This window comes from Meleagris gallopavo, chromosome 4 (genome assembly GCF_905368555.1).
Source record: "Meleagris gallopavo chromosome 4, MGAL_WU_HG_1.1, whole genome shotgun sequence".
Lineage (NCBI taxonomy): Eukaryota > Metazoa > Chordata > Aves > Galliformes > Phasianidae > Meleagris > Meleagris gallopavo.
The window spans coordinates 64188298-64203191 of NC_139407.1; the positions used below are offsets into that span (position 1 = coordinate 64188298).

At 38.0% G+C, this 14894-nt stretch overlaps 1 protein-coding gene across 1 annotated transcript in view; it reads right to left on the minus strand.

Annotated features, from left to right (window-relative positions):
* The window catches only part of UVSSA (UV stimulated scaffold protein A), a 49536-nt gene that overhangs the window by 33366 nt on the left and 1276 nt on the right, over nucleotides 1-14894 (minus strand). Inside the window, exons 3-6 of the mRNA XM_085223645.1 lie at nucleotides 12432-12552; nucleotides 10847-11257; nucleotides 9578-9687; nucleotides 8835-8963 (exon numbers count right to left, since the gene is read on the minus strand). Of these exons, the coding sequence (XP_085079771.1) occupies nucleotides 8835-8963; nucleotides 9578-9687; nucleotides 10847-11257; nucleotides 12432-12552 (771 nt within the window). The remainder of the gene's footprint in view (nucleotides 1-8834; nucleotides 8964-9577; nucleotides 9688-10846; nucleotides 11258-12431; nucleotides 12553-14894) is intronic.

The following is a 14894-nucleotide window of genomic DNA, read 5'->3' on the forward strand; positions in this document are numbered from 1 at the left end:
ACGAATCATTTTTGAGAAATAAGTCCACCTATATGCAATTTAGAGTTTCACAGAGAACAACAGTTACTCTGATAAACAGGTGCATTTAACCCCATTATCTCAAGAAGATATTGCAAAGCAAGTTCAGTACTTCTTTAGCAGTAACCACTGAAGATACATCCTCAAATGTATTTTGTACCCCACTACTCAGACTTCTAGCAATCACCAAAGCCTTTAGTAGAAAAGCAGAAATCTCTTGCATAATACTGGATTTTCATAGAAGAAATACTCCATTCAAGGTAAGTGTAAAAGTTTTACTTCAACTACCAAAGAACCCCTAACAGCTTTCCTTTCATCAGTTCCAGAGCTTAAACAGACGTCTGCTATCTTTCATTATTAAAGTTAATAAAGTTCTTCAATGTAAAAAAAATAAATAAATAAGCCCCCTAACAAAATCACTGCTGACCACCTACATTTGATACCTATGTTTCATCCATAGTATCAGAAGCAACTGATTGTGGTGCACATTGGTCCTTTGAATGTTTTGATGAAATAAACCATACTTTCCAAAGCACTGGAATGCATCTCCACAGTGTGGTTACTGTAGTTACTTCAGGCACTACATCTTATTGCACAGTAAGCATACGTACACATACACAAACACTACAGTATTTCATAGAATCACACAATCATAGAATCCTTACAGTTGGAAGGAACCTTTAAAGGTCATCTAGTGCAACTCCCCTGCACTGAACAGGGACATCACAGTTAGATCAGGTTGCCCAGGCTCTGATCCAGCCTCGCCTTGAAAGTCTCAGGGATGGGGCATCCAGCACATCTCTGGGCAACCTGTGCCAGTGCCTCACCGCCCTCACTGTAAAAGACCTTTCCCTTACATCCAACCTAAATGTACTTTAAGTTTGAAATAATTTTTCCTGGTCCTATCAGCACAGACCCTGCTAAAGAGTTTGTCTCCTTACTTTTCACATCCCCCCTTTAGATACTGCATGGCTGCTATCGGGTCACCCTGGAGCTCTCTCTTCTTTTCTCAAATAATTTCCTGTTGTTTTTTTTTTTCCATCCAGTTTATCATTCACACTGGGAGATGAGCTAATAATATCTCACTCCATCAGTTTCCAAGTTCTCTGATTAAGTAAAGACTGAACTCCATAATTACACGTTCAATACCTGATTTATTCAGTTAGAAGGGAACGGTTTTAATCTCAGGGTATCGGTAGAAAAATCCTTTTTCCTGGATTAGGTTCCAGTCAGTTCAGGTACCTGCCACAACAGCAGCTCTACTCCCAGAACAAGGGAGGCACTGGGAACCATCACAGGTGGAAATGGAAACAGGACAGCCCCTTACAACTGCTGTTCAAGTTTAAACCAACTTTTAGCCAAGTGAAAAACCACCAGAATATATAAGCTGTTTTCCTGTTCGGCTCCCACAAATAGTAAAACAGCAACCTGGATAGAGCTACCTGCTAAGAAGCGGATTTGCTAACTGTATAATGCAAGAAATACCTGGCAGAATTTCATTTGCAACTATTTCAGAGTTATGGAACGGATGAAATTTAACAAAAGAAAAGGAAAGCGTAAAATAGTGTTATTCACCTTACCTGTGTCTCAAAAACCAAACTTGGTTTATTGCTACCTCGTGACTTTCTGTGAGTAAAGAAACTCTCCAAAGTGCCTAGAGGTCTTCATTCATCTTAACATAAAGGGAAAGGTTTGCAGGTTTGAAGACCGAAGCGTGATGAAGCCAACAAAGCTGTAGAATCCATAAACCAAGTGACAAGAAATCTTTTTTAGGATCTATATTCAGACAGCAACATATGTAGACAGCAGAGATTGTAAGATGCAGGAGAACTCTCTATTTTGTCAAGAAAGCAGCTGCCATACAGCCACTGTCAAGGTTACAGCATTACCTTTAACAAACACTGTGCTTTATCAGCTCCACCCTTTCCCTTTCTAGCTAGGTATTTTCCTCTATATATGCTGCTCCCTGCATGCAGGTGTAGGCAATATTGTTCAAAGCCATTATTAAAGGCCATAGCAGTGAGGTACAGGACCAACCATACTCATTCCTGGACCAAAAACTTGCCTTGTGGCCTGACATCTCAAAGGGAAAGCAAAAACACCTGCTTCTTCTTCACTCCAAAGAAAAACTTCTACCAGTGCTTTTCAGCTAGTCCAAGCTCTTTATAAAATGATGAAGAATATAATATTTTAAGTAATGTTTTGAATTATTCAATCCCTTTATTGAGTCCTTTACTCAGAGGACTACACATGATAAAAGCTAAGTAGTAAAGATGCAATAAATAAATATATATATATATATATATATATATATATATACATTTGACAGATTACCACCTATTGCTTTGACAGGATCAAAGTCATGCTGCTAAGCCTTGGTATCCACCACCAATGTATATACGTGCCTACATTTTGTTATGCAGTCTGCACACACACACAGCAGCAGTAACTAAATCACAGCTTATTTCAAGGATCACGTTTTAACTACGTATTTGTTAAAAGTTTTTTCGGATTTTGTATTTCTTACAGATGAATAAACCTGAAATAAACAAACCTAATTTATTACAGGCAACAAGTCAGTAAAATAGTCCATGCAAGACATAGATAATGTCTGTTATGTATATTCCCAATAGTAGATTCTAGGCACAAAGATGTCACTGACATAAGCATTTTTATTTCAGTGTTACTGCATCAGCTAGATTTAAGTGAGTTACTACAATAAATTCACTAGTGTTCCAAGCCTAGATTTTTCCCCTTTTTTTAAAATAAACAAACATATTCAGCAATGCACCTTTACTGAACTTCACAAACACATTCTATTCACTTCAACGCACAGTTTCCCTTTGTAAAGTAGGACAGATAAAAAGCAGGAAGCAAATTTATATCTGAACATACATTGTTCAATATTGAAAGATGAATCAAGGGAGATGACCCTTCAGCCTGGAAAACTTAAACACTTAGCATAAGGGTTAACTTGATGATATAGACCCCCTACTTTATTTTACACTCTATTAGAAGAGCTCCAAATTGCATTGTGCGACCTGCGAATCAGATAGGGATCAGAGGTCACCACAGTGACAACTTCAAGAATTCATGACTAGATCTGCATAACAAGATATTTTTAATAACTTCCTAACAGCAGCAGGCTGCACAGCTACTGTAAAGCAGAAAATATAACACAGCAATTCAGTTCTAGGAAAGAGAACGAAAAAAAAGCAGAGCAATAAACTAGCTGATTAAACTCCTAAACAGGAAAGGAATATTTGGAGAGTTAAGTTTACAGTGTTTTACATCACACCTATATCCCAGTAAGGCTCAAGAAAACAGAACAAGCCTTTTTGCTAAGAAGAGATTGAGAAAGACATTTCATACATAGAAATAGATATCGTCTGAAGGTGAAATTGAGGGAAGATGGAAGAGGAATCTGAATATTCTGTGTTTACTTTCACAGCTACTGTTGGCTTGGCTCTTAAGATAAATATTAGCTAAACAAAAAATGAGAAGTGCTGTCTGGTGTACTACTTAGACCATACAAACATTACTAAAACTTTATTCTGAACACAGAACATGCTGAAATACACATATTTGGGCTCAGGTGTAATGCTGATTTTACAATCTTTAGGTGTATTCTGCATATAATCTTCAGCTGTGAAACTGATTTAACTATCAAATATTCCTAGAGTTCTCTTAAGCTACGTAGAACATAAAAACAAACATCCAAGTTATTCAACCTCAACATTAAACATTTCTGATTCTTCAAAGGGACACTTTGTTAAGAGGTAGCGATTTTGTGTGCAATTTAAAGGCATCATGTGGGGAGAACAACAGTAACTCCTCAGAAGCAGCTTCTATAAAATGAAGAGAAAAAAAATGAGGGTTGAGCACAAGAAGCTGTAACACAAAGCTGGAAGGCAGGAAGAAAGCAGCAGATTCTCTGTGGCTACAGAACGAGGAAATAGCCTTTGCCTTCAATCCAACTAAAAGACAGACTTAAAGAAGAGCTGTTCATAAAGTTATAAAATGATTACAAAGAAATAACTCATTAGCACTGAGAAAAAGCCAAGCTGTAGTTGAAGATACGGGAGAAAAAAAAAAAGCAGCAATGGTTTTGTGATCAATTGGTAGAGCTCATGGCTTAATTGATTACGTAGTAAAAATTCAATCTTATTGCATAGTAAAATATTTTGAGAGCAAACTATGAGCATGAAATATTTAATTTGGAGACAATATTTGTAAAAATTTTCTGACGTTGTTCTTTCAACCGTATTGCAGTAGGGTTTAGGGCTCTGATCAGGTACTGGACTACACAAGAACAGCCTCCTCCCAATCTAATCATTAATGACATTACTGAATCCAACCAGATGTTTCACATGAATAAAGTTAAGTACATGAATAAATCAAGATCCAAGCGTACATTTAGATTTGACTGAAGATAAGCACAGGTGAAACAAAAAGTAATGAAGACAGTTAATGAAAGATTATGTATTCCTGGTTGTTAGTATGAGTTGAAATTAAAAATACACAGTATAATAGGCCTGGTGTATTACCACACTGCTGATGGAGAGAAGAGCAGGATGTTTCTCACATCGTATTGCCTACTAGCTTCTATCTGGTTGTTTCAGTCAGCTTAAGTATTAAACCTTTATGGCTTCCCAAAGGCAATTACATAAGAGATAAATATACTCTCGTGTACAAAACATAGCCAATGAGCTGAGCTACATTTCTATTAATTATGTGAGAACTTCAAATATTGTCCATATGGAAAATTCCTTATGTAAGTCATGTAAATGAAAAGTACTGTGCGTGTTTTAAATGATGCACTTGTGCTCTAAATAACTGTTAAAATTAGAAGACCTTTTGTATCTAATCAGCTGCAAATCAAACACTAGAAAGAAAAAAAAAAAGTTTAGAATTGTAAGAACAAAGGGAGAAGGTATTAAGAAATAAAACTATCTCTAATCAGGGAAAATAAAATTCAATGAACATTTTAGCCACCAGCAAGTTATTCCAACAGAAGAATTAAACCTTGAGAAAAAGGCATTTCTATTAAAATACCAATCTCAGCCAATAATTACAATTGTACAATTGTTCTTCTACAATAATTCATTTAAATAGTCAAGAAGTAACTCAAAGTGTCTCTAGTGTTCTGCTCTTAAGTTCACCTGGACACACGGGCTGAGATGATGGCTGGCTTTGGATAAAGGGCAGGGAATAGTGTAGGGAAAAATGTTGATCATGCAGTGTGCACTCCCTCTACTGGACATTGAGATTATCCTGAACAGGCATTGAGAAAGCAGTATGTCCAGGCATCCAGGTACTGCAAAACAAAAGGCTTTTATCGCTTCTGTGCTCTTTCCCCAGCTTCAGCTAAAACTCATATTCACAGAAAATCAGATTTCAAAACTCTGGTTTATATTTTCAAAACACATTTCCTGGTAGAAGTGAACACCTGATTCATGCCCTAAATAAATATTTTGCTATGATAAATAGGACCTCTGTAAGCACACAAAAACTCATTTGCCTTTGATCAATACATTGAGACTGCCACTGTCTGTCCACCTCCCAGCCTCTATGAAAAACAGTAATTCAGGAAGAAATGTGTTGATGACTTCTGGAGGCACAGCAATGGGAAAGAACATTTAGAAAATCTGCTGCAATGGATTTGTTTCCTCTTATGAGGACTGGCTGAGGGAACTGGGACTGTTCAGTCCGGAGGAGGCTCAGGGGAGACCATATTGCTCTGCAACTACTTGAAGGGAGGCTGCAGCAAAGTGGGGGTCAGCCTCTTCTCCTGTGTAACCATTGATAGGGGATGGCCTCAAGTTGCACCAGGACAGGTTCAGGTTAGACATTAGGAAGAGCAACTTCTCTGAAAGAGTGGTCAGGCACTGGAACAGGCTGCCCAGGGAGGTGGTGGAGTCACCAACCTTGGGGTTGTTCAAGAAAAAACAGTTTAGATGTTGTACTGAGGGGCACGGTTTGGTGGGAAATACTGGTGATAGGTGGGCAGTTGGACTGGATGATATTGGAGGTCTTTTCCAACATTGGTGATTCTATGATTCTAGACAGTCAATGGATAACTTTGTTGTTCTTTTCCATCTCCTCCCACAGCTCCTGAAAGGTATGAACAGAAGAATGCCATTGTCCACTTGTGTTGGCAGGCTTTAAAAGCTCTCTTTCTACAATTCAGGCTTCCTGCACAAGAACAGAAAAAGGTGGCAACATCCACATGTCACGATGATCTATTTCAAGCCAGAGCATTTCTCTGCATGAAGTTCTGTGCTTTCCTACAAATGACTTCATAGAAGAGAAGTTCCATAAAAATTACAAAAAGATACCTCATAGTTTGCAAAGCTGTGGGGCTTCATATTTTTTCCAGAGACAAAAGGAATCTCTCACAAAAACCCTGCACTCATCAACTTCCTTGATCTCAAGATGAGAGTGGGAAATGCCTTTCTCTGCCACTCCCTTCAAACTAAACCCAAGAAGGCATTCTAGCACAAGCAGGGACAGAACAGAAAGAATGTATGGTACAAGAAATGAAAAGTAAGGCAAAGACTGAACACAAATCAGAAAGCAAGATCTGAGGAGACTGAGCAAGCCCAGGTCCGCAGCCAACTTCCCAAGTCCCTCTTGATCTGTTTTATACTTTCTGATAAAACAAAACCACTTTCTCACTGAAGATGAGGCCTGCCTGTGGTGCAGCATCATAATTATACTCCAAGATTTGTTGTCCAGTAGTGAACTTGCTCATATGTACTTGCAATCAGCAGTTACCAGGAAAACTGATACCGTATCAAAACAGAGTTATTACAGAGCAACTGCAAACCAGACAATTAACACGGGACCCTCTGCACTCAGACATTTCATCTGCTTGCTTCTGTCCCTGCTTATAAAACGCTCCCCTTCATTTCTAAACGTGCATCTCTACACACGTGCAGGTCTACAGCACTCACTGACTTCACAAGTTAACAAATCACATTGGTGAAGCACCAAGCTCTGCCAGGCTAGGATGGCTGCGAGCCAGCGCTCTGCCAACAGTGCTTCTTCACTTGCATCTAAAAATACGGAGTACAGCAGAAGCACAGCACAGCAAGAACTACAGTTCCAGTAACACAAGAACATGCAGCCAGAAGGAGCAATATGTAATGTAAGTAACAACGCTGGATTAAGTAGGAGCTGAGTGTAATATTTCATATGCTTGCACGCAAATACTTGACAGATTGGGAGCTAATAATCACAGTCTAAGAAGAAAATAAACAACAACGTTTCTATCAGTCTCTTCCTTTACCATGTTTTTAAGTTGCAAACAACTCAATTATCACGTGATGAAAAGACAATTTAAACAATTTCATTCTACAACTCTGTGCTGTCTTTGTTCAGATTATAAATTAAATTAAATCAGCACTAAAATGAAATTTGGGTATTTTCCACTGGGAAAGAAAAAAAACCAATTACATGTAATTTTCAGCGCATAAGTTAATACCTCAATAACCACTGCTTCATTCTGAATGTACTCTTTGTGAGCACTGCTTTACATTCTCCTTTATTTCTGCTGTTGTAATGGTACAATTTATTATCTTTCAAACCTACATAGATAGCATTGATCAATCTCCAGAAGTGGTAACATACCACTTTAAACACATACACATGTAGATATACACACACACACACACACACACACACACACACACACAAAAAGCAAGGCTTGAACGTCCTTTATATCTTGCAAGAAATATTGCAACCAATATTCCACGCAGAGGTACAGCAAATGAAGTCCTGTCAAGCAAATGGCAGGAATGACAGCAGATGTCTGGATTCCTTCATAGCTGGTTGCATTAAGGTAGCACGCATATTTCACTGAGGGGAAAAAATAACCCTGACAAGACAGTCTTACAGTACTTTCCATTCATAGTTGGCATTTTTGACTGACGTGGTACGTTAGTAGTAGTAAGATGATGAACCCAATTAATCTTAATAAGGCTTCATTTGCACAAGGAAAGCAAAGTCTGCAACACTCAGTCATGGCTAAACCAGGCTACTACAGTTTAATCCAAGGTATAACATCTGGATCAAATTCTTACAATCCAGTCATAAACCATGGACCCTGGATCAAAACATTATTTGTGTGTTAAACCAACCCTACAGTAATTTAGCTGGATTCCAAGCAGCAGAAAGGAGCATCGTGCAGCTTTGCTTTAGATCTGTAAATATGATATAGACTTCTTTTTCGGATGTGAGTAAAGCATTTGATCTTCCAGCCTCCATTTATTCATTAGCTTTGCCTGTTCCCCAGAATCTATCATCGTCTGACACTTTAAAGCTTTATAAAACAACTAATTCTTTCAAGATGTCCTTAGTCATGCTACTTGCCTACTATAGGGAGTAAACACTACAAAGCAGAAATGCTGCTTTTATAATTGTAGACACTAGCAAAGTTCCGTGTATCGTGAGAGAACAACAGCTATACAGCGTTGCCTGAGAAATATGTATCTGCACAATGGAAGATGAGGACATAACAAATAAGAGTAAATAAAATCCAAGCCTAACCTTATCCAACCAACCTTAACCAATGCTATCCAAAAAAACAACAGTGCTACCTTACGTGGTCTTGCCTAATAACAGCTCCTGACTATAGTAGGTTCTCAGCTCAACTTCTTTAGCTGACATTACAGATGAATTTGTGAATCAATTAAACCTGCATTGAAAAGTTTGCCAGAATGAGGTTTAAAAGAGAGTGCATTTCTGTATACAAGCCAAGTAGCCAAGTATTACTAACAGTCCTCTCTAGTAACACTGAAGTTTCAAAAACTCACCACTTTTCTTTTTCTCTCTTTAAAAGTAATGTTCATTTCCTTGTATTTCCTCAGAGCAGCCTCCAGTTTATTCTTAAGATCAATGGCACATCTCAACCGATCGTCGTTTATTCCTGCTCGGGTAAATAACTGCAAAGCAAAAAAAAATCTACATTCTTATTCTTTTTCTATCACCTGAGTCAAAAAGCATTTGTTTATTTGTTGTTTCTCTTGAGGTAGTGGAAAAATGTCACAAATTCTTTTATTTTACATGTAACAATTAGTCAGCGCACTTCTTTCCCCAAGTAGAATTTAAGACCTAAAAGCAACCATTGAAGATGAATAAAAAATGAGCAGTTGCTATAAACATCCCCTAATGATGCCCTCTGGGAGGCCATATTTTCTGCATGAGGCTCCTGCAAATATCAACTGGCAGAAAAGGCAGTGTTCAGATGCAGACATGTCTGATAAAAACATACTAAGTTTTACTTAAATACTTTGTGAAGAAGCTGTATTTTCTTAGATGCCTACTTTTTTTTTTTTTCTTTTTAAATGTGTCTGCAGGCAGCACACCAAGCACTGAGCCATCAAACAACCTCTGTAGCCCCTGCAGTCTCCTTCTGTCCATCCCTACAGAACCAGCAACCTTCTTTTCTATTTGCACCAATGTTACTTTCAACCTTAATTTCTTTCCTCTCTCTCAAGCCTCCCAGCACCTAGTCCATCTTTTCATAGGAAGTGAAGAAATCAGGTCTTTACCCCACCTGAATCCAGGACTGCACGGAAGGCAAGAACTTATTTGTGACGAGTTTGTGAGCATCCACAACACTGTTTAGTACAGCAGTATTGTCTTCATTCTCGTGCACTTTGATATCTGCTCCAAAAAGGAAAACAACAGTTAGTTGTAACCAAGTAGCTAAAATACTGTAAACACTAAATAGAAGTACCTGTTAACCTTTCTAAAGTATTTTACATAAAGCATAGTAACAGAAATAAGACATATAATACTATGATTATACATATTTTTCTCTAAACCATTTGATGTTCATTACTATATATTCTGTTATCCACATTCAAAAAGGAAAAGATGAAAAGCTTTCAGTTCAGTGATGACAAAGATTTGTCATGCCATCACACGAATTAACCAAAACCAGTGCAGTTTTACTATTTACATTACATCTTGTCCTATGTTCCAACAAATGAACTGGGCCCTAATGTACCAGTTCTTGCTTTTTCAATATGAAATGTTCCTAGGGCCTCCATTCCAAAAGGGGCTGACTGTCAAAGAAGCCAAGTATGCCACCACACAAGTGAAAATGGTAAATGGTATTTTCCACCAGTTTGTTGCTCATAAGCCCCAAGGGTAACTTCCCAATTCTGTTGTCTGTAAGCAAAGAAGTAGATACCTATCTCACCAGCCATCTGCACCTGAAATTCCAATCGGACAGCATTTGTAAGAGATTTCACTTGGGAAGAAGTGAAAAGCCCTAACTACTCTCAGATTTTTCTAGTTGCAATTCTTATTTACAAACTTATATAGAAAGGTCTAATTGCAGCCCTTAAGTCTTAAGGTAAAACTCTGTTTCCTGCAAGCTGTCAATAACAAAGAAAAGATCAAGAAACAGCCATTTTAAAATGTTTAAATCATTAGCTTATACCCATGTTACAAGGAGAAAGAAAGAAGTGCTGAAAGAAAATACTATATACAGTGAATAAATCATTTTGTTTCTAAACACAAGAAAATTATATGTACTATGAAGTGTAGGAATGTGTTTACAACTGATACAAGCATTCGGTTTCAGAAATTAAGGAAATCTGTAAATCCCACACAAGAACATCCAAAACTAAGAAAGGCTGCTAAATGGGGCAGAAATAGAAAGGAAGGCCAAAATAAATCAAAATGATGTCCAGGGAACCCAAATGCTGAAGTCACAGCAAAAACAAACAAGCAAAGCAAAAAAAAAAACAAAAAAACAACTACAAAGCATTGCAAAGATTATCCCCAGCTCTTTGTGAAAAATTGGTGCAGGTACCTGTGGAGAGTTCAAGGTCTAGAGTATATTTATGAGAAATAAGTCCATGATTCCTGACAAAAGTTTCATAATCATCATCACCAACAGGAACACCAGATTCAACTTCAGAGCACGTGTCTCCATCTAACATATTTTGCTCAGGCTTCTTCTGTTTGTCACCTAACTCTTCCTTTTGATCCGTTCTAACGCTCTGAGAAACAGGAAGAATGTCCTTGCTACAGCATGGCTGTTCATCATCCACACATCCCACATAAGAGGACAAGGAGGATGCAGATCCATCCTTGTCAGCACTCATTTGTTCATTGGGTTCCAGTCCTGTGTTGTTCACAGCGAAGTCAAAAGGATCTGGCAATAGAAGCCGGAAACAGTTCTCCATCTCTGTCAGTGTCTCAGCAACCTCTTGGGACAGTTCTATCAAGAGAGAGTTGTTTTAGAATGTTGGGAAACAGTGTACAGTGCTGACTCCTGAGCTGAAGTATATCTACAAAACAAATACTACTGCCAAAGAATCCATTTATCCAGTAATCAGTCATAATTTATCCATACATACTTATTTCCAGTGCAGGGACAGTCCTCATAAGAGAGTCAATACTTCTCTTAAACAGGAACTCTAGAACTTCCTGAACAAGGAATTTAGGACCAGCATTCCTCCCTTCCTATCCTCCCTAAAATTTCACTGTCTATCAAAGATGACTCAAATACTTCAATAAATTTGAAGCAGAACAGTACTGGTAAGAAACAAGTATCCTTGCTAATGCCACCGGGTACTCATTCTGCAGCCATAAGTGTTATAGCTGTTTGCAGGTGTACCCAGGAATATATGCTATAGCTCAGAGATGCTATCAGTAAAACTGACTTTAAAAGGTTAAATCTCTTTTTTGCACGTGTGAAAACATTTGCAGCATGTAGAATAAAGGCAGACACAAATGCATTCATTGCACAAACTGAAGCAATTGAGATAAATAATCCTTTCCAACTATAACTTAGTATACTATGTCTGTTCTTAAGTACTGCAGGAATATGTTGGCTGTGCACATGTTCAGAGATTCAGCTCCCAGCAATACAATACTTTTCTCAGATTTCCTACACTGCATCTACGATTGCTGTGCAGACTTGTGCCCAAACTCCTGGAACATACATAATGCATATACAATACAACTGAGGTCATCAGTCAAGATGACTGTACCTAGCCATAGACACAGTAATTAAACCACTAGATCCAAAGCTACTTCTGATATCACAGTATATCCCAAATTCAAAGAGACTTATAAGGATCACCAAGTCCAACTCCATACATGTGCATGAAGGTATGCATTCACATCTTACTGAATTACTGACCAGACATTTTTAAGTTTTTTTTTTTGTTGTTGTTTTGGTTTTTTGTTTTAATATCTCCTCATTCTACTTGAGCCTTATGAGACCTCTTACTCGTTTGCCTTGGCATTCTTTAGGTGAGAGACAGAGTGAAGCACTAACAAATGTACTATTCCTGTACTCTGGGATATCTATTCTGCTGGAATTTGCTTTATATAACCTTACAAAAAATTGCTTTAACAACAAACCCACCCAAGTCAAAGCACATCACCTGCCATTTCTTTTTCAGCTCTTTTGGCTTTTTCTTTGTAAACGTTATCCAATCGTTTTTGCCTCTCTTCTTCCCTCTTTCTTTCAGCCACTGTTCTTGCATGCACGTCCTGAAAATCCACCTAAGGAAATGAAGAAAAAAGTACAACAGTCTCTGTAAGAAGTACATAGAAAATCCATTTCCTAAGATCCTTATCAGTGGTGAAAAATCCTTTAACGTAAGCAATGAGCCAGAAGCTCAGCAGTACTTCCTTTTATCTCCTCTCCTCCTGGAATCAATAACTACAGAAATTCTGAATGGAGGTTTTATTTCTACTAATAAGGGACTGCTGAGAATCAATGGCTTTTTTTTTTTATTATTTGTTGGATCCATTGACTGAGGGAAAGGATATCATTCAGTCTCACTTTCTTATGACTAAAACATAAACCTGAGTGATTCGAAATACTTTCTTTTAAAACTTGTAGGTTTTTATTCTTTTTTTCTTAGAAGGGTTTGAAAATCTACATATTTTCACTTCTATTTTAAGGAAATAAATCCTGAGTTGTGCTATTCCATAAGAAAAATCACTTGAAAAGGAAATGTATTTATTTCCTTTTGACTGCTACCACGTAGCTTTCATTAATTTCATTATGGATTATGTTGAGTGCTGAGTGAGCCCATCCTTTGCTGCTTATAAAGGCTGCACCCTCTCTGGCACTGTGCCTGTATTACAAGCACCCACTGAACATTTCTCTTTATTGTCACTGCCGGATGAGCCAGCACTAACTCAGAAACTTGGTCAAAACAGAACACATCTAAGAACCTCATTCAGACAACACAGAGGGACACTACTCAGCTTCTGTGCTGGAGCAAGATGTATGGAGCCGTTCACTATTAGTTTGTAATGAATGTTGGAGCTGGACGTTACGAGGTGCAAACAACTCTTCTTGATTTAAAAGGTGTAAGACTAGTGAGCCTACACAGCAGTAAACACTGCAACTTTGGGGAAATATTGGAATTCAGCATTAATACTCTCAGTCTATCAAAGTCACATTCAGTTTATAATTCACACTTAATCTGCAACCCCATCTGTGCTTTCCTAGAATCAAAAAAATACTGCTGAAAATACTTATGTGTGCATACATATTTATTTCTTCTCCCTTCATTTCTGAAATTTGAGACAGGGATTTGTTAAAAAAAGAAAAAAAAAAAACAAGAAACCACCACAAAGTTGTCTTCTGATACACCGAAATATGTTTTGTTCTTAAAGTCAAACCTTCATACAGGTATAACTTCAGCTTACTAAGGATAAACCAGTAGGTTGCTTTCTGAGTATACACCTTAGAAGGGCTGTAGTTGTCATCTTCTAATCAACCATTTGATGATGATTATCTGAAAAGTAAGACTCTGCTAACAGTCCTCAAACTGCTCCATACTGTGCCAGAGCTGTAACATCAAACAGCAGATGCACCTGATCTCTAAAAGGTGCTTAAGCCTCCTCAAGCCCTTTCACTGTCTCTTGCAGTTCATGTATTAAGATGACAAAAGGCTGACTACATCAATATTAGCTCTTAAGTACAGGAGCTGAGATTAGTTTGCTTCTGTTGGAACTCTTCCCAGAAGTATTCAGATGCAGTAAAAAAAAAATAATAGTACAGCCAATTCTGCTGGACTGCTCAGTATCACAAGAGCTTGGAGGGAACACCCAAAGTCACAAGGGAGGAGCACACTGACTGCAGGACTGACACCAAACTTCAGCTGATTTATTGTACATTTGAGCATGCAGTCTATTGAATCTGTGTTATGTGTCAGAGATCCCCTGCATTTGTCCTGCATTTCCCCTCACTGGTTTCATTTGCTTTTTTTCTCCTTTTCCTTTAATATAAGACAATATGGAATTATTTAAAGAGAGCAGCTACACTTTCTGTCTGTGTTGTACTCTGAAATGAAACAGGACTGCTCAGTATGGAAAGAAGAATATCTTAAGCTTTCACAGAAATACTTCCTATTTGTGAATCATGAGCTTAAGGTGCAAGTATGATTTCCATTCTAAAGCAGCTGGACTGCGGGGCTCCAAGCAGCAATCAGTGAGTGGAGCCCTATTAGTTTGCACACTGAGAAAGCACTGGTTGGGTCCAGCTCTTCTTTCAAGTTTAGGGTTTTAGAACCTTTTAACCACACTAAAAGAGGAACAAAAACAACCACCAGCCATCCCAGTATTCCACTATTTGACTGTGGATGTGTCCTTGATTTTCACCCCTGGTTGGTTCGTTTTTCTTTAATTACTTTAAAGAAAGGTATTTACACAGTTCAGCCCTTCCCACAAGTGCACTTTTGCATTGCATTTCTGACACACTACAACTTAGTTTGGAGTCTCAGACTGCTCCTTTCCTCCTTTCTCTATCTGATCAGTACTCAGTACTAAATCTGAGCATATTTAGTCAATGAATCGTAAGTGGCACACATACAATGTTTAGCTGGGAA